The sequence below is a fragment of the Mizuhopecten yessoensis genome, unplaced genomic scaffold, assembly GCF_002113885.1.
Source record: "Mizuhopecten yessoensis strain PY_sf001 unplaced genomic scaffold, ASM211388v2 scaffold4999.1, whole genome shotgun sequence".
Lineage (NCBI taxonomy): Eukaryota > Metazoa > Mollusca > Bivalvia > Pectinida > Pectinidae > Mizuhopecten > Mizuhopecten yessoensis.
Window position 1 is genome coordinate 281,798 of NW_018405827.1, and position 20,394 is coordinate 302,191.

At 36.1% G+C, this 20,394-nt stretch overlaps 2 protein-coding genes across 2 annotated transcripts in view; both read right to left on the minus strand.

Annotated features, from left to right (window-relative positions):
- LOC110450111 overlaps positions 1-3,509 on the minus strand; it is a 20,993-nt gene extending 17,484 nt beyond the window's left edge. The window contains exons 1-2 of the mRNA XM_021497375.1: positions 3,124-3,509; positions 1,506-1,569 (exon numbers count right to left, since the gene is read on the minus strand). Of these exons, the coding sequence (XP_021353050.1) occupies positions 1,506-1,552 (47 nt within the window). The 5' untranslated portion in view covers positions 1,553-1,569; positions 3,124-3,509. The remainder of the gene's footprint in view (positions 1-1,505; positions 1,570-3,123) is intronic.
- A 5,850-nt stretch (positions 3,510-9,359) lies between these two features.
- Positions 9,360-20,394, minus strand: part of LOC110450106 (PDZ and LIM domain protein 3-like) — an 18,685-nt gene continuing 7,650 nt past the window's right edge. The window contains exons 2-3 of the mRNA XM_021497367.1: positions 12,869-13,017; positions 9,360-11,319 (exon numbers count right to left, since the gene is read on the minus strand). Of these exons, the coding sequence (XP_021353042.1) occupies positions 11,238-11,319; positions 12,869-13,017 (231 nt within the window). The 3' untranslated portion in view covers positions 9,360-11,237. The remainder of the gene's footprint in view (positions 11,320-12,868; positions 13,018-20,394) is intronic.

Sequence of the window (20,394 nt, forward strand, 5' to 3'; positions counted from 1 at the left end):
AAAATGTAAAATAAATTAATTATAAAGCCATTGTGTATATTTTGTTCAATTTCCCACTCTATATGTATAGAACTTTGTGTCCTGGGTGCTTTTAGCTTGTAGATAATCACTTTTATCCGTACAAATTCAATAAAAAACACTTTGTGTAACATGTGTTACATATTTTGCGATAAATAAAATATTTGTAGGGTTAATTAGAAATGCTTCTTTTCATTTTATTATTGTTGTTATTGTTCCGAACAATGCCACACACACAAAAAAACGGAAAATATTAGAATTGACCAAAATTCAATTTTTTGGTATTTTTTCCAAAAAATTCCCCAAACTATCGGAATGTTTAGATTTTCATAAAATCAACTCGACATAGTTGCATAACAATTATATGAAAGTTTCAACGAATTTTGCTGGTTAATTGCGAAAGTGTGGAGCCACCTTAAGATGAGTAATTTTTCCTGTCTCTAAATTTTGCAAATTAATTTATATAATTAAAAACGGCCTGTCTTATATATAGTGTTACAATCATTATGCTATCTTACAGTGTCCGTTCTGAACGGTTAAAACCTCTAAAACTGTACCAGTCCACTGAAGATTAGAAACTGAACATCTGCTCATCAGAATTTACGTTGGGAGAAACATACAAGTACATTGTATTTCAGGGCGACTTACGTTTGTAAACGGTATCAGGTATATTAAGTCTTCATACGATTAAGACCTTAACAAAATATCTGGGCGTAATGGAATAATCAGATTTTGTGACCGCTTAAATTTTTATATCACAATCAAACTAGACAAAAATTATATATACGAAAATGTTCAACTCCCAATATGGGGAAATGTTTACAAATTTAGTAGGAAGTATTTACTGTTTGTATGGCATTTATGATCTATTTGAATGACACAGAGTTTCAAGCAAACACCATAATTCGCCTTTCACGTTTTTAAAACAAAATATATTTAATATTTAAAATTCCCACCTGATCGACAGTCTGCACCAATTTGTTCAATAACTGGTACACATAATGCTGCGTGCTGATTGCTAAGAATAGTGTCCCATGGTGCATGGCATTTAAAGTCCAATCAACGACACAGCTTTCAAGTAAAATAGCTGTAGTGATATTGCCATGCAAATGTAAATATAACAATATAGTCGTTATCCTTTTACATTTAATAACAGAGTATAGGACTAGCTAGATAGCATCTTGATTGTTTACCAATAGATCAAATATATACAAGAGAGGTTAATGGATTTTTTCCCCAGTGATGCACAATTGCAGGGAAGCAACATTTGAGGATTGTGTTAGATACAACACAAATATGGTTTACGATTTTCTTTTAATTATGTACATTTTGACGATTAAAAAAGAATGTATGCTTGACTTATCTTAATGTTGCCTCATTTAATAAATCATTTGATAAATATAACGCAATTTTTATTTTCATTGTACGTCATAATCCTTAAATTATTCAACTGTCTATACAAGCGAACCACCATGCCGCTGACTTACCCCACAATGAGGATTGAAGTCAAAACAAATATGACAGAATACCCCATTGCAAATGGCTGGTGACCTGCATTGAAAATGAAAATTAGTGATTATACAGTGTATATCGTAATTAATTGAAATCTATTTGAAAAACACTTTTCCCTACTCCAGTTTTAGTATATTTTACGTGTATGTCAGTGACGAAATATATGAACATATATATAAAAAAATCATCAAATAGAAGATAGAAAACATAAAGTTTAAACACATTCGAGGAAAACTTTTTTTCTAATGTTAAACAACGATAACCTTGAAGATAATTATCTTGAATTAATTCGACGTAAGAACAACATATATCATTATATCTAAATTTAAAGGAACAAAGTATATAATTGTCACAACGGGTCAGGAAAACTGAAACCACACCGTATATATAAGAGGACCAAATATACCAAGGCGGCAACACTGTATCATATACAAGGACAATACTATGGACTAAATTGACTATAAGGTCAACACCTACAGACAGAAGATACCTTAGCTGCAACCAACAAGGACAGGGTAACCATGCCTTACAGCGTCATTAAACAGGGGGGAAAGCACTTAAGCGTCCATGGAAAAAGGAAACATATACCACAACGTCAACACACCGAAACAAAATATACAACGGCGTCAACATCCATTAACAAAATATGCCAAAACGTCAACATACCAAAACAAAATATACCACAACGTCAACATCCATTAACAACATATGCCAAAACGTCAACACACCAAAACAAAATATACTACGGCGTCAACATCCATTAACAAAATATGCCGAAACGTCAACACCCCAAAACAAAATACACCACAACGTCAACATCCATTAACAAAATATGCCGAAACGTTAACACACCAAAACAAAATATACTACGGCGTCAATATTCATTAACAAAATATACTACGGCGTCAATATTCATTAACAAAATATACCACAACGTCAACACACCAAAACAAAATATACTACGGCGTCAATATTCATTAACAAAATATACTACGGCGTCAACATCCATTAACAAAATATGCCAAAACGTCAACACATAACTGAAACCACAATGTCAATATATACGGACATAATATACCACAACGTTTACACACAAGAACAATATACTTCAACTCCTCGAATAACAGGGAAAATAATAAAGACTTGCTTGACTACGACATCAGCACTTAGGGACAGAAAATACCTTAGCTTCAACCAACAAGAACAGGATATACGTGTACCGCAACATCGATAAACAGATGACATTACTTCTGCTTCAATACAAAAAGGCAAAATATATCGTTACGTCAACTAGCATTGAATAAAACAACAGCGTCAAGACACATTGACAAAATATGCCAAAGCATCAACACACATCAACAATATCGTAGGCGCAGTAGTATATACCAGGACGCCAGTTATTCCGAAAAGCAAGTAGGCAAGAAAAAAACAACCAACTATATGTTTTAGGTCCGATTTAGTACAAAGAGGTTCCAGAGAAACTTTTACAGATCATTATGTAAAATTATCCAAAAGAAACCTCTTATTTGTATCTACTCTTAAAAATGTGTAATGAATAAAAAATATTTTAAGAAAATGTGAAAAATAGCGTACCTGTGAGGGCTGGTTGTTAGCTGCCTGTCCTGTCGCTAGAGGAGCCAACCCATGTAAAGTGTATGGTATCGATTTGACGTTAATGTAAAGGCGTAACAGGTGCTGTTTGATGCCATCTAAATAATCACCCCTTTGAATGATTATAAACCCAAGCTATTCAACAACACTGGCTTACCGCTGATTTTCGTGTTAACATCGTTTATTGTATTCAAAATGGCTGATCAATCGTTCCCTAACTACCCTCAGTAACACCTGTAATCCCAGGAAGCCTATTGGCAAAACAAGGAACATCCCGTACGGATTCCAGTAGTACGTGTTTAGAGGGGAGTGGTCTGTCAATCATACGTAAATAAATACCAGGTCAAACGTTGGCTATGTTAAACAACATAAACAACAAAAGTTAACAATAGGCAGGTTTACACACCTACACATTGGATCTCGCAATAATAAAATGAAAATAAAGAAAATAAACGTAAATAAATCTTGCATTCATGGTGAACGGTGAATTCATTTTGATCATGGAATGAAAATAGGTGAAAAGAATGATAAAAATACAAATAAAAAGTATCGTACTTTTATTCTATCCTTACTTCATCTAATCGTCATGAATATAGTGCGTGATTTTAACTAAATCAGTATTTTCAGTTTTGTATTCATTATCAGCGTTATTGAAAGCCCGACATAGTTTACCCAACATCCTGTCAACATTAAAAGTGAACATTCTTTCATTAATATTTATGTATTTAACCTTCTTTTAAAATTATGCAGTGCATGTTAATTTGATATTTTGTCATCGTTATGCATGCTTAAAAAAAGCCGATTTAATTGCATAGATTTTTTGTCGAAATTTGGATCATCGGACCCAGCACTACATGTAAATGATAAGAAAATGCCTGATCTCTTGAACTATTAATAACATGTCGCTTTAATATGGCTTGTGACCTTTTCATTGAAAACAAAATTTAAGAGATTGAACAGAATTTGTTTAACTAGCATACTAGCAAATGATTATGCTTTATATATCATAACAACTTTATATACGTTGTCTTTGTGCTTGAACAAAATTATTATTTTTGTTCTAAATATGTTTATGACTCTTTTCATTGTTATTTACAAATACAGTAATTTTATTTTGAATTTTCAATCGATAAATTCCTAAATTTTGAAATGAACCAATACAAAATGTATCTGACTATCTGGTTACGTGTTGAGTCCGCGATAAGACATGTCATTATATTGATGACACTGTATGTATCTGACTATCAGGTTACGTGTAGAGTCCGCGATAAGACATGTCATTCTATTGATGACACTGCATGTATCTGACTATCTGGTTACGTGTAGAGTCCGCGATAAAACATGTCATTCTATTGATGACACTGTATGTATCTGACTATCTGGTTACGTGTAGAGTCCGCGATAAGACATGTCATTCTATTGATGACACTGTATGTATCTGACTATCTGGTTACGTGTAGAGTCCGCGATAAGACATGTCATTCTATTGATGACACTGTATGTATCTGACTATCTGGTTACGTGTAGAGTCCGCGATAAGACATGTCATTCTATTGATGACACTGTATGTATCTGACTATCTGGTTACGTGTAGAGTCCGCGATAAGACATGTCATTCTATTGATGACACTGTATGTATCTGACTATCTGGTTACGTGTAGAGTCCGCGATAAGACATGTCATTCTATTGATGACACTGTATGTATCTGACTATCTGGTTACGTGTAGAGTCCGCGATAAGACATGTCATTCTATTGATGACACTGTATGTATCTGACTATCTGGTTACGTGTTGAGTTCGCGATAAGACATGTCATTCTATTGAGGACACTGCATGTATCTGACTATCTGGTTACGTGTAGAGATCGCGATAAGACATGTAATTCTTTTGATGACAATGTATGTATCTGACTATCTGGTTACGTGTAGAGTCCGCGATAAGACATGTCATTCTATTGATGACACTGTATGTATCTGACTATCTGGTTACGTGTAGAGTCCGCGATAAGACATGTCATTCTATTGATGACACTGTATGTATCTGACTATCTGGTTACGTGTAGAGTCCGCGATAAGACATGTCATTCTATTGATGACACTGTATGTATCTGACTATCTGGTTACGTGTAGAGTCCGCGATAAGACATGTCATTCTATTGATGACACTGTATGTATCTGACTATCTGGTTACGTGTAGAGTCCGCGATAAGACATGTCATTCTATTGATGACACTGTATGTATCTGACTATCTGGTTACGTGTAGAGTCCGCGATAAGACATGTCATTCTATTGATGACACTGTATGTATCTGACTATCTGGTTACGTGTAGAGTCCGCGATAAGACATGTCATTCTATTGATGACACTGTATGTATCTGACTATCTGGTTACGTGTAGAGTCCGCGATAAGACATGTCATTCTATTGATGACACTGTATGTATCTGACTATCTGGTTACGTGTAGAGTCCGCGATAAGACATGTCATTCTATTGATGACACTGTATGTATCTGACTATCTGGTTACGTGTAGAGTCCGCGATAAGACATGTCATTCTATTGATGACACTGTATGTATCTGACTATCTGGTTACGTGTAGAGTCCGCGATAAGACATGTCATTCTATTGATGACACTGTATGTATCTGACTATCTGGTTACGTGTAGAGTCCGCGATAAGACATGTCATTCTATTGATGACACTGTATGTATCTGACTATCTGGTTACGTGTAGAGTCCGCGATAAGACATGTCATTCTATTGATGACACTGTATGTATCTGACTATCTGGTTACGTGTAGAGTCCGCGATAAGACATGTCATTCTATTGATGACACTGTATGTATCTGACTATCTGGTTACGTGTAGAGTCCGCGATAAGACATGTCATTCTATTGATGACACTGTATGTATCTGACTATCTGGTTACGTGTAGAGTCCGCGATAAGACATGTCATTCTATTGATGACACTGTATGTATCTGACTATCTGGTTACGTGTAGAGTCCGCGATAAGACATGTCATTCTATTGATGACACTGTATGTATCTGACTATCTGGTTACGTGTAGAGTCCGCGATAAGACATGTCATTCTATTGATGACACTGTATGTATCTGACTATCTGGTTACGTGTAGAGTCCGCGATAAGACATGTCATTCTATTGATGACACTGTATGTATCTGACTATCTGGTTACGTGTAGAGTCCGCGATAAGACATGTCATTCTATTGATGACACTGTATGTATCTGACTATCTGGTTACGTGTAGAGTCCGCGATAAGACATGTCATTCTATTGATGACACTGTATGTATCTGACTATCTGGTTACGTGTAGAGTCCGCGATAAGACATGTCATTCTATTGATGACACTGTATGTATCTGACTATCTGGTTACGTGTAGAGTCCGCGATAAGACATGTCATTCTATTGATGACACTGTATGTATCTGACTATCTGGTTACGTGTAGAGTCCGCGATAAGACATGTCATTCTATTGATGACACTGTATGTATCTGACTATCTGGTTACGTGTAGAGTCCGCGATAAGACATGTCATTCTATTGATGACACTGTATGTATCTGACTATCTGGTTACGTGTAGAGTCCGCGATAAGACATGTCATTCTATTGATGACACTGTATGTATCTGACTATCTGGTTACGTGTAGAGTCCGCGATAAGACATGTCATTCTATTGATGACACTGTATGTATCTGACTATCTGGTTACGTGTAGAGTCCGCGATAAGACATGTCATTCTATTGATGACACTGTATGTATCTGACTATCTGGTTACGTGTAGAGTCCGCGATAAGACATGTCATTCTATTGATGACACTGTATGTATCTGACTATCTGGTTACGTGTAGAGTCCGCGATAAGACATGTCATTCTATTGATGACACTGTATGTATCTGACTATCTGGTTACGTGTAGAGTCCGCGATAAGACATGTCATTCTATTGATGACACTGTATGTATCTGACTATCTGGTTACGTGTAGAGTCCGCGATAAGACATGTCATTCTATTGATGACACTGTATGTATCTGACTATCTGGTTACGTGTAGAGTCCGCGATAAGACATGTCATTCTATTGATGACACTGTATGTATCTGACTATCTGGTTACGTGTAGAGTCCGCGATAAGACATGTCATTCTATTGATGACACTGTATGTATCTGACTATCTGGTTACGTGTAGAGTCCGCGATAAGACATGTCATTCTATTGATGACACTGTATGTATCTGACTATCTGGTTACGTGTAGAGTCCGCGATAAGACATGTCATTCTATTGATGACACTGTATGTATCTGACTATCTGGTTACGTGTAGAGTCCGCGATAAGACATGTCATTCTATTGATGACACTGTATGTATCTGACTATCTGGTTACGTGTAGAGTCCGCGATAAGACATGTCATTCTATTGATGACACTGTATGTATCTGACTATCTGGTTACGTGTAGAGTCCGCGATAAGACATGTCATTCTATTGATGACACTGTATGTATCTGACTATCTGGTTACGTGTAGAGTCCGCGATAAGACATGTCATTCTATTGATGACACTGTATGTATCTGACTATCTGGTTACGTGTAGAGTCCGCGATAAGACATGTCATTCTATTGATGACACTGTATGTATCTGACTATCTGGTTACGTGTTGAGTCCGCGATAAGACATGTCATTCTATTGAGGACACTGCATGTATCTGACTATCTGGTTACGTGTAGAGTCCGCGATAAGACATGTAATTCTTTTGATGACAATGTATGTATCTGACTATCTGGTTACGTGTAGAGTCCGCGATAAGACATGTCATTCTATTGAGGACACTGCATGTAGCTGACTATCTGGTTACGTGTAGAGTTCGCGATAAAACATGTCATTATATTGAGGACACTGCATGTATCTGACTATCTGGTTACGTGTAGAGTCCGCGATAAGACATGTCATTCTATTGAGGACACTGCATGTAGCTGACTATCTGGTTACGTGTAGAGTCCGCGATAAGACATGTCATTGTTTAGATGACACAGTATATATCTGACTTAGAGACTTAGAGTCCGCGATACATGTAAGACATGTAAATATATTGATGACAGAGTATGTATCTGATTATCTGGTTACGTGAAGAGTCCGCGATAAGACATGTAATTCTATTGATGACACTGTATGTATCTGACCATCTGGTCACGTGTATAGTCCGCGATAAGACATGTCATTCTTTAGAAAGAGGATTAGTTTGCGAGTGTACCATGGAAGTAAATCATTTACTTTATATCTAATTATATTTTATATGTACAGTATATGATATTTATTGAAGACTATTAACAATTTTTATTATATACCTAAATATATTTTATATGTACAGTATATGATATTTATTGAAGACTATTAACAATTTTTATTATATACCTAAATATATTTCATATGTACAGTATATGATATTTGTTGAAGACTATTTACAATATTTATCATATATCTAAATATGTTTTTTTATGTACAGTACATGGTATTTATTGAAGAATATTAACAATATCTATTCGTTTAACGATTAAGAGAAGTAATTAGTAATCTCTAATCCAGCTACAGGTATGAAGCGTAATTGTTAAGTGTATAAGCAATATAGATATAATAAACCTTTGTAACTATTTCTTGCTGGGAATTATTAACAGAACATAAAAATTTATTTAATCCCCACTTATTCAGAAGAATTATATAGAACAGATGTATTAGTGTGGTCCTCCCTTTGAACATTGGAGTAAATATCGCATGCAGCATCAGCTCAAGCTATTGGTATGCATATACCAGAAGGGTGTAAAGTTAACATCTATTGAGCTACATTGGTGTTTGTTTGTTAGATAGGGTACAACGTGCATGTTATGTTCATTTAATCATCAGTAAAAAACTTTAAGAAGCTTTTTTTTTTTTTTTTTTTTTTTGGGTCTCTTTTTATCCATAGTAGCAAAAGACGGAAGTCGAACAGGAACTGAACATTTAGTTTTTCCATTATTAAACGGGCTATAAGTTGTTTTCCCGATTTGAACCTCCACAGCGATTGGGCGGATGAGTTAATTACACAAACAAATATACCTACATGTTTACATCTGTACAGTTTCAATGAAGATCTTAAAACGATTGTTATGGTCCATGTTTATTTTTGTTGTTGAAAGGTACACAATAATAAAAATACAGCAAAAAGACATCAAGGCAAAAATGTACTTTAATAAAATTTTACATCACAAAATGGAGAAAAAAGCTATTGCATATAACAGGGCAAACTTTCCTTTGACTGCTGAAATGTAACCTTGGTAACCAGCCGCAGCTACACCTGGCGGCGGTTCGCTCTGTCTCACTCTCTCGTCCTCTCAGCTCGCACGCAAATGAGTCTCAACCGTTATTATTGCACATATCGGCCCAATTGTTTTAATAAACAAAACACAATGGTTGGATGATCTGGGAATACAGATGCAAGTTTCCTGAAAGTACTACACACGGGGATTGGTAAAAGCCAAGTCTGTACTCTGATTTAAACAAAGTAACACTTACAATGCGCATGTAAGCATGTCTGATGTTTATATCCTTTCAATATGTTTGAAGACACGTAATCAAAGAAACAATACATATATACAAAACAAGTGAAGACTTCTATGTCGAATTTGTGAAAGAAATATCAAGGGACGTGAGTTTTATCTATGTAAATGTTCTTCATTTGTTTTTCTGTTGTTGGGAATATGGGGGCACTTCATAAATCTTATACCGTGTATATCAAAACTGTATGAAGGGCTATTGCTTTAGCTCGCCATTTCCGTCTTTCCCTCTCTAGTAATTGAAACCGTGTATATTATAATACTAACCAGGTTTTCCTTTATTTAATCGTATCATGCATTGCGATGTGCCTATTTAATGCTATTCCTAAGGTTTTTATAACATTCACAGGCATGCTTCAAATTCCTGTTTAAACGTATATACTCTTTTCAATTTCCGGTTTGAACATAAGAACTCTTTTCAATTTCCGGTTTGTTTATAGGGCCTATATCTTATCAGGTGTACAAAAATATTAGAAAAGTAGAATGTTTACATCTATATCTGTATATACATATATTAATAAACTCTAGTTCATACATATAGATACATGTTATAGTTCACGAATAGATTGTCGGGATACTCCTTAAAGAAAACCGATAAATAATTATATAGAAATAACGAAACAATGGGGTATCATATTTGTTATAGTTCAACAAAGTAAAAATGATCGCAAAAAAATCATATCATAACATACCTAAGTACGCTGTCTTTATGCACAATGAAACTTTAATCTTATTATATTGCTCGAGTAAATTTTGTCATTTTTTTTTATTTTTTTATCTTTTAAATAAGAAATCTTATATATATATATAAAGTTTTGAATATCACCTTTAGTCACTAACGTTAGGCTAAACACTTACTAGATATATCATATTCCCTTGTTCAGCTATACCACCTGACCACGTTCCAGATACCACATGATATTTTAGGCCAATATCAATGTAGTCAATAACTTAGTTAACGCCAAAACTATATATGTATTCTACCAACAATAACTTGTCACGATGACGACATGATCAAATACCGTTTTTGACGTGAACAACATAATAAGATATCGTTTGTTACCAGAACAAGATCATCAAATCCTATTAGTGAAATAGAAGACGTAATCAAATCTCGTTTGTGTCATGATGACATCTGTGTCTTCGAGACTCTTCGACAGGAAATTACACTTGCGAGGCACGTTATCGTGGGATAATTTTATAGAATTTTGTTTAGGCATTGGAAAAGGGTGTAACATGGTTTGCTGTTTGGAGCTGTCTCCTATTCCGTTTATTGTAAACACGGTTCGTTGTGCTCGCTGAACACACGGTGTCCTTAGTCCTAACTGCAGTGAAAACCGATGATATTTACACCAAAAAAGCTAGCCACTTTGAAAACGACTTATAGACTTAGCCACATTTATTGATGATGCAATCGTTCGTATTGAACTTTTGAGATGATTTCAATGGACGGTTGTCAGAAAATAAATAATCATTGACTTGAGATGGTGTCGTCATTGGTGTTTCCATGGTGCAAACTTGACTGGGCCCTTGGGTTTAATGCTCTTTAATCTCTCGTCCATCCCTCCGTAACCCCTGGCAACACACAAAAGGGAAATAAACAAGATTTTAAGTATGCACACTGACAACTGACATATGTACATCTTACTTTTGGAAGGATAAATTGTATTTGAGTAGATGAGTTGTTTTCCAATTAAAATAAGAAAATGAAAACAAACAGTTAGAGAGTTAGATAGTTAGATTCTTTCTCCCACAGTTTAGTATGTAATCGATTAATTGATACATCGCACATCGACCATTCAAACCACGCTTGAAGGTTTATTTGATCTATAGGTATGCAGAAGTCCTACAGCTTTAACATATATGTATTGCTCAAAATCCTTTCTGAGCGTTCCTTTGTTGACCTGGTGTTTGATAAACAGAAGCCCATTGATGTAGGGATAAATTACACGATAGCTTTTTCCAGCAATGTATTTCAACTTGCGAAAGAAAAAAGTGAACTGTGGAGTGTAATTTTTATTTCTAATTGTGTAGGAATAAATATCCACGAAATTTTAAATTTATGTCGTCTTTCAATGGGAAATTATGCTTTACATGGTACATTATGTATTGGTTTAAACCCAAACGTCACAGATGGTTCTACAGATAACTTCTATTAAAAAGGAATATTTCCCCAATGAAGACTTCCTAACCTGTGAGAGCATAACAATAGCTTTCACTCGTTACGCATGAAATGCTGTGGAAATTAGTCCTGCATTTTGTGGCATCTTTTAAACGTTTTTATTGTAACCTTTAAGACGTCCTACAGTTGCAATTCGTGCTATGGTTTGTAATTCACAGTTATGTGAAGGCATATACCTTCTGTATAAAACGTGTGTGACTCCATGTAAAGGGATCATTCTGAAATGTCATCCCTTGTGATGTTTCCCTCGTGGGAGAAACAAGTTATCCTATAATGTAATGATGATGAACAGTTCGTATTCATGATGAACAGTTCGTATTCATGATGAACAGTTCGTATTCATTAGCTGAAGATCGATTATTTAAGACGATGAATTGAGTTCATTTACTTCTATATGTCAACAATCGGTATTGATATTTACTATACATTTCACAAAATCAAATTGTCAAAATAGACGATCTGCATAAGTTATTTTTTCTATAGGTTTTCCCCTCTATAAACTCCTCTAATAATCTTACTATTTACAAAAAGGTTAATCATCTGGGAAATATAAACGTATCGATTGTTTGACATTATCAATGATAAAACATTTCGCAACGTTTTCAGATATTTTTTCGAGCGAGCTTAAACTAATTTAACAAATTGCACATAAAACGTCGGTTGATTTTCTGACTCCTGATGAAAGGTCCAGAATTTGAAGGAAAGCCACATGTAACTTGCACATTGTACAACTTTACTGCAGTAAACGAATTGTGTTAATTGTCTATGAAATTCTTGGAATGTTTTCAAGGAAATAGATCTGTTTTAAGATTTAATGCTGCAGATTTGTTCACCTTATGTTCATATTAGAAATCGATTATTGCAAAATGATTATGGTCGCAAATCGCCTGGAATTTATTTCTTCTGTAGATTTGATCGATCTTGCCACACGTGTATACTCACTTGCAAACACTTAGCTGTAGTACGTTTCCAGATTGTTTGATGAGGTCGTGTGCCTGCATATGTGTGAGACTGTCTGTGCTGTTCTGGCCGATCCCCAAGATGGCGTCACCAGGGGTCAGTTGACCATAGCAGGGCGTGCCTTCTGTAACCTGTCACATATAAAGTACATCCAAAATAAATCATTGATCTCCTTTAAGAAATCATTATCATCATCGTCGTCATCGTCGTCGTCATCGTCGTCATCATCGTCGTCATCATCGTCGTCATCGTCGTCGTCGTCATCATCGTCATCGTCGTCATCATCGTCGTCATCGTCGTCATCATCGTCGTCATCGTAGCATTGGTATAATGTTGCATTGGATATAATAGTCGCAAAAACGATGGGGACATTTGTCATGAAATTGACATTGGCCTTTACCACAACACACTGACCTTTGAACTCGGTTGGGGTACTGTCATGGTACCCATTGGAAAGTGAATTAGCTAAGACAGTGACTAAGATTGCCTTAACCTACTTACAGCAACATGCAGCACAGAACTCTGAGAGGCATATTTTTAATGTGATTTTATTCAGAATGTTCATGTGATGTTTCCTAGATAGCCATTCGTAAATAGGTTACTACAGAGATAATTTCGTAGGACGTATTTGAATGACCTCGACAGCAGCACTGAATTTATTTGAGGCTAACCCCTTATTTTCAGTTGTATTAAGTTTCATTGAGTTATTCATCGGCAGAATATGTTAATTGCATGTTCTACAGCGATGTCAAAGAGAAAGCAGGCGGCATACCGAAAAGCGAAGTCGCCCTTCGTATCATCATACCAAACGCTTACAATTTAATATAAATACATGTAATGTAGAAATAATGAAACATATATAAGGCGTACATTACAAAGTATTAATAGATTAGCGTGATAGTAGAGAAAACATGCATACTTATAATGGTACGTTGATACTAATTGATTACATGTATCACAATTACAATATATTACTCTGTGAAGTGATTAACATATCTAAAAGCATTATAATTAAGGTCCTTCAAGATATGGGTAATTCCATACAAACGCACAATCGAAAACAAACACTCTTCAAAAGCATATAAGAGTTGCATCAGCAAACAATGATAGAAATCTTCTCGATGGTTGTCCACAATAACACTCTACATTGTAAATAATAACCGAATCATAGATATAAGAGTTATACTAAAGAGAACTACATTGCTCCCTTGGTCTTTTGTACGAAAATTGAAAGTAAACTGAAACTGAGGTAAATATGTGGATGTGATTCTGGCGTTAAGGTCTTGATTATTTGACAGCATTTGACGAAGGTGAGGAGTGAATCAAAGTATCAACATCATTCCACCTACAAACACTGTAAAGTGTAAGATTTATTTCTAAGAGAACGTGAAAAAGGAGGAGTCCTTAGCCTTTTCTCTTTCCGAGCGTTTAACAACTACCGCCACATCAGGCAACAGAAGATTGGAGGGAGAGCTTAAACATCTACAGAACGTCACGTGTTTCAGTGTACTATCCATTCAACTATTGAGCTACATCATTTCTAAATATTTCATCAAAATGTGTGATCTACACGCGTAAGTATTGATGATGAAATATTAAATCACGAGCGTGTTTGAGGTAATCTCTGGCGTAACGCATGTATTTAGACTCACATGGACAGCCGATGAAATCCAACGGAATTTACAATGTATCAGAGGATTTGACCTTAATACAAAACACTGAAATGCAAACTAACCCGTGATATTTCATACCAAACACGTACATTGTATCTGAAGTGACAATATTTAATACCTGAATGTTTATCTACATCAGATATAGACCTACAGACACACGATTTTTGGTATACAATGAAAGGTTCCATATTTCACCTGGCAAATAAAAAAATGCCGTGCATTGTGTTACCAGGCGGAGCTATAATCATTCGGTTATTATTCATATATTACAGTGATATATCGAAATAAGATTACATGCCAAAAATAAGTCACAGTAATGTAACGTCAAGATTCATTTTCGGCATTGCTTTCACTGTTATTGCTAACGACCTCGTGAAATAATGCTCTGAGGTGTCAGATTGCGTTTTTATAAATCTGATATTCAACCTCATTTCATCAATTTGGAGGAATGCAAATTCGTGGAAACTAAACTACGTGTAAACCGGGGCCCGTAATCATGAAACTGTTATCATGCTCAAGCACGGATTATTTGCTCAAACCGACTTTCTTGTAATTAACTCAATGAAATAATGTAAAACGATCAAAAAGTCAAATGTGAACTTTGAAACCAGTATTCGGTTTTAATTCTCTTCATTATTATTCTAAAATCATTGACAGAATAAGATTTTGTTATTAAGTTACAACCGCAACAAGAACTTAGGCTTGAGCATAAAACCAATGCTTGAGCATGAGAACAGTTTCATGAACACAGGTCTCGGGGAACACGGAACTTGTTGCACCCCTCACGACCACATCTTATGTCAACCATTTACAGGCGCTCTGCATTGCCTCTGTAGAAACCTGCTAATGTCAGTTGCGATTTATGAGACCATACATATGGACTGATGACCATTACACCACTATAATTGTGACGTCATAATCATAACGTTCGAGATATTTCATTCTTTCTTCTATTCTGTTAAGAACTATAGCGCTACCAAAATATAGCTTTGAACATTGCTACATGGTTCTTTTTGTATATAAAAGGGTCCCGTGAGATCGGAGAAACCCGCAATTAACAAATTCATTATTATTTTCATTATTATGTGAGATCGTTATTTTACTAATTCCTTAACATGCAATTACGGAAGACAAAACATTTCAGGAGGGTAGGTTGATTCGCCCTGAAATTCACCAATTTAAACAACTTGTATTAGGATGTTTTGAAAACGGTTACTTGACAGTTTAATAGTGTTTTCCTGTTTCTCATATGCAAGAAAGTTTTCAATTAGTTTTGATATGTGTTTAATACAGTAAAAATGAAAGCAATAAGCACACATCAAACATCGTTCAAAAAATGGAAATTGTTCAATGGCATCTGAAACAAAATGAGAGAAAACTGCAAAATAATCTGGGCTGCAACAAAAACGTTATGTTTAATTTGAAAGGAAAATCGTGATGCTATTTTTAGGGACGAGAACATCGGACTGTCGCCGGCACCATGTATTTGTATCTATCGGATAAACAAATAGGGTGTAGGTACTGTACAAACGTATGTTAGCTGTCAGCAGCATCTGTCAGCGGCACCTACATATAACAAATCCTCAACGCTATCTTCAAACATCAACTCATTGTTTATTTCGAGTCAGATACTTTTGCGAGTGCATCCGGACTCCTTTTAGCGGTTCTCTTCCAGAGAAAAACACTGGAAGTCCTGATGTGTTCCAAATGTTGCGGGTCGAGACAACGTATTGATGACGTCATATAATTATGATAATTATATCAATATCAAGCATTCAAATACAGACACAACTGTAATTTAAGCACGCAAAATATTTGTCGAATCTATTTTACATAAAATATGTATTTGAGTATGGGAGAGTCAGAAAGGGGAGGGAGCTGATTCTAGTCTATACAGACAAACAGAAAGTAGAAAATACCGCTAGTATAACATCACGGAAGTGAATTAACACGTGGTCGACAAGGGCAACGTTGAATACGCAATTCCCATTTAGATGATTTCCATTTCGTCTGTTGTCGGCGCTTCGATTGTTTCGGGGTTTTTCCACTCTAAATCTGCAAACATCATTACCACGTGCAATCTGAAGCATTAGCGCGTGCGTTTCTAACTCATCAAGGCAGCTCTGAATATAATAATGAATAAACCACGGCGGTCTATTCTGGTTTACGTTCTTTGTTTTTTAACGCCGCCCAAAATAACTACCGAAATGAACATTGTGGCATTTTCTTGGCACGGTATACAAGCAGGATCTCAATCGGACGAATTAGTGTGTCTCTATGACGTATCCCACATACCTATGTGATGACAAACCCATCTCAGCATCGCGAAACAAAGATGTTTTCTACACTAAATTCGTAAAGTAGACCGAGCGAGACCAAGTCAATTACCAAAACAATAGCGACTCACGTCAAGGAAATGGTAATCATTAATTACCTTCAAAATATGGCATCAACCTCGAACCAACAAGAAAGACTACCTACGAATGTTTATGTTGGTTTTGTAAAATTTTGTTCGAATCTAGAGGAAAAAGAGAGAACAGAAATATCTTTAAACGGAAATGACTGATTATAAAAGTAATTTGTCACGTTAATACAGTCTACAATAAACTCTGTCACAGTTACCGTCACGGTAATACAGTCTACAATAAACTCTGTCACGGTAAACAGTCTACAACAAACTCTGTCACGGTAATCCAGTCTACGATAAACTCTGTCACGGAAATACAGTCTACAATAAACACTGTCACGGTAATACAGTCTACAATAAACTCTGTCATGGTAATTCAGTCTACAATACACTCTGTCACGGTAATCCAGTCTACAATAAACTCTGTCACGGTGATCCATTTTACGATAAACTCTGTCACGGTAATCCAGTCTACAATAAACTCTGTCACGGTAATACAGTCTACAATAAAATCTGTCACGGTAATCCAGTCTACAATAAACTCTGTCACGGTAATACAGTCTACAATAAACTCTGTCACGGAAATACAGTCTACAATAAACTCTGTCACGGTAATACTGTCTACAATAATCTCTTTCACGGTAATCCAGTCTACAATAAACTCTGTCAAGGTAATCCAGTCTACAATAAACTCTGTCACGGTAATCCAGTTTACAATAAACTCTGTCACGGTAATACAGTCTACAATAAACTCTGTCACTGTAATCCAGTCTACAATAAACTCTGTCAAGGTAATCCAGTCTACAATAAACTCTGTCACGGTAATCCAGTCTACAATAAACCCTGTAACGGTAATCCAGTTTACAATAAACCCTGTCACGGTAATCCAGTCTACAATAAACTCTTTCACGGAAATACAGTCTACAATAAACTCTGTCACGGTAATCCAGTTTACGATAAACTCTGTCACGGTAATCTAGTCTATAATAAACTCTGTCACGGTAATTCAGTCTACAATAAACTCTGTCACGGTAATCCAGTTTACAATAAACTCTGTCACGGTAATCTAGTCTATAATAAACTCTGTCACGGTAATTCAGTCTACAATAAACTCTGTCACGGTAATCCAGTCTACAATAAACCCTGTCCCGGTAATACAGTCTACAATAAACTCTGTCACGGTAATCCAGTTTACAATAAACCCTGTCACGGTAATCCAGTCTACAATAAACTCTTTCACGGAAATACAGTCTACAATAAACTCTGTCACGGTAATCCAGTTTACAATAAACTCTGTCACGGTAATCTAGTCTATAATAAACTCTGTCACGGTAATTCAGTCTACAATAAACCCTGTCACGGTAATCCAGTCTACAATAAACTCTTTCACGGAAATACAGTCTACAATAAACTCTGTCACGGTAATCCAGTCTACAATAAACCCTGTCCCGGTAATACAGTCTACAATAAACTCTGTCACGGTAATCCAGTCTACAATAAACCCTGTCACGGTAATCCAGTCTACAATAAACTCTTTCACGGAAATACAGTCTACAATAAACTCTGTCACGGTAATCCAGTCTACAATAAACCCTGTCCCGGTAATACAGTCTACAATAAACTCTGTCACGGAAATACAGTCTACAATAAACTCTGTCACGGTAATACAGTCTACAATAAACTCTGTCACGGTAATCCAGTCTACAATAAACCCTGTCACGGTAATCCAGTCTACAATAAAATCTGTCACGGTAATCCAGTCTACAATACACTCTGTCACGGTAATCCAGTTTACGATAAACTCTGTCACGGTAATCTAGTCTATAATAAACTCTGTCACGGTAATTCAGTCTACAATAAACTCTGTCACGGTAATCCAGTCTACAATAATCTCTGTCACGGTAATCCAGTCTACAATAAACCCTGTTACGGTAATCCAGTCTACAATAAACTCTGTCACGGTAACTCAGTCAACAATACACTCTGTCACGGTAATCCAGTTTACGATAAACTCTGTCACGGTAATCTAGTCTATAATAAACTCTGTCACGGTAATACAGTTTACAATAAACTCTGTCATGGTAATCCTGTTTACGATAAACTCTGTCACGGTAATCCAGTCTACAATAAACCCTGTCACGGTAATCCAGTCGACAATAAAATCTGTCACGGTAATCCAGTCTACAATAAACTCTGTCACGGTAATCCAGTCTACAATAAACCCTGTTACGGTAATCCAGTCTACAATAAACTCTGTCACGGTAACCCAGTCTACAATAAACTCTGTCACGGTAATCCAGTCTACAATAAAATCTGTTATCTTTTCTGCTGGATAGAGTGTTGGCTTGTAAACCCAAAGTATGAGATATATCAACATCATTGACTTCGCCATATCACTAGTAAATGACGTCNGGGGGGGGGGTATTTTTAGTGATTTGTTATAACGCAGTAACCCCGTAAAGTAAAGTAGGATGCTATTTTTTCTGCATTTAAACAAATAGTCATAATTGCAAACTACATAAATGCAATGTGTTTGCGTATGCCTTTTAGATGTTTTCAGATTGTTTTTCTAAATTGCGTACATATAGGAGTAACATGTAACGGTGTTAAAACAGTATCTGCTACACATAGAACCTTTAAAAAAATGTTTGCTGTTCAAGGCCCCGGTTTATAGATATTCTAACTTTGAAGGAGTTTCAATCCTCAATATCAGAAGAAGGTTACGAGTTAGATAATAACAACAAAATGGAATGTTTATGCCAGGAACATCAAAAATTGACTTGGCACAGGGAAGGATTACAGAAAAGTTGAAATTGAACAAAGTTGGAGTTACGCCGGGGACTCTTTGTTACCACAGTGTAGTATTTCAGACCTGTTGGACGTCCGACATATACGTGTATCATGCCAAGGTAGGGCTGGGAGGGGGTGAATGAAGCAGTGGGGGTGAATTGGCTGATCGTCCGATACTCTGTCTAAACACGAGAGATGAGACTCCGATAACGCTAAGTGATGAACTGTTTATATTACATGTAGCATGGCTAGACGTCGTCATGACCTCTTCAGCCTAACACGAACGCCAAGTACTCCCCGTGATTTGCTTCCTCTGACACACATCTATCGTTTCTACAAATGAGTACCAGTTATTATCTATTTGTCGACAATAAGGTACGTACTGCTTCGTAACCATAGTAACGCAGTCAGACCATCATGATCACCAGGCTGACATGAACCGTTTGTACCGGAAGTAATATATGTATGAGTGGGGTAAGTTTGATCTGGAAACAGTCTTTACTCTTTCGTTATGAATGCAATATTCCTATTTCGACCAAGTAAGACAATCATATTTAATACATATAATAAGGCATGGGCGATCAGGGTTGGAGTTCGGTGTAGGGTACGATAATTCCGAAGTAGAAATCCCCCCCCCC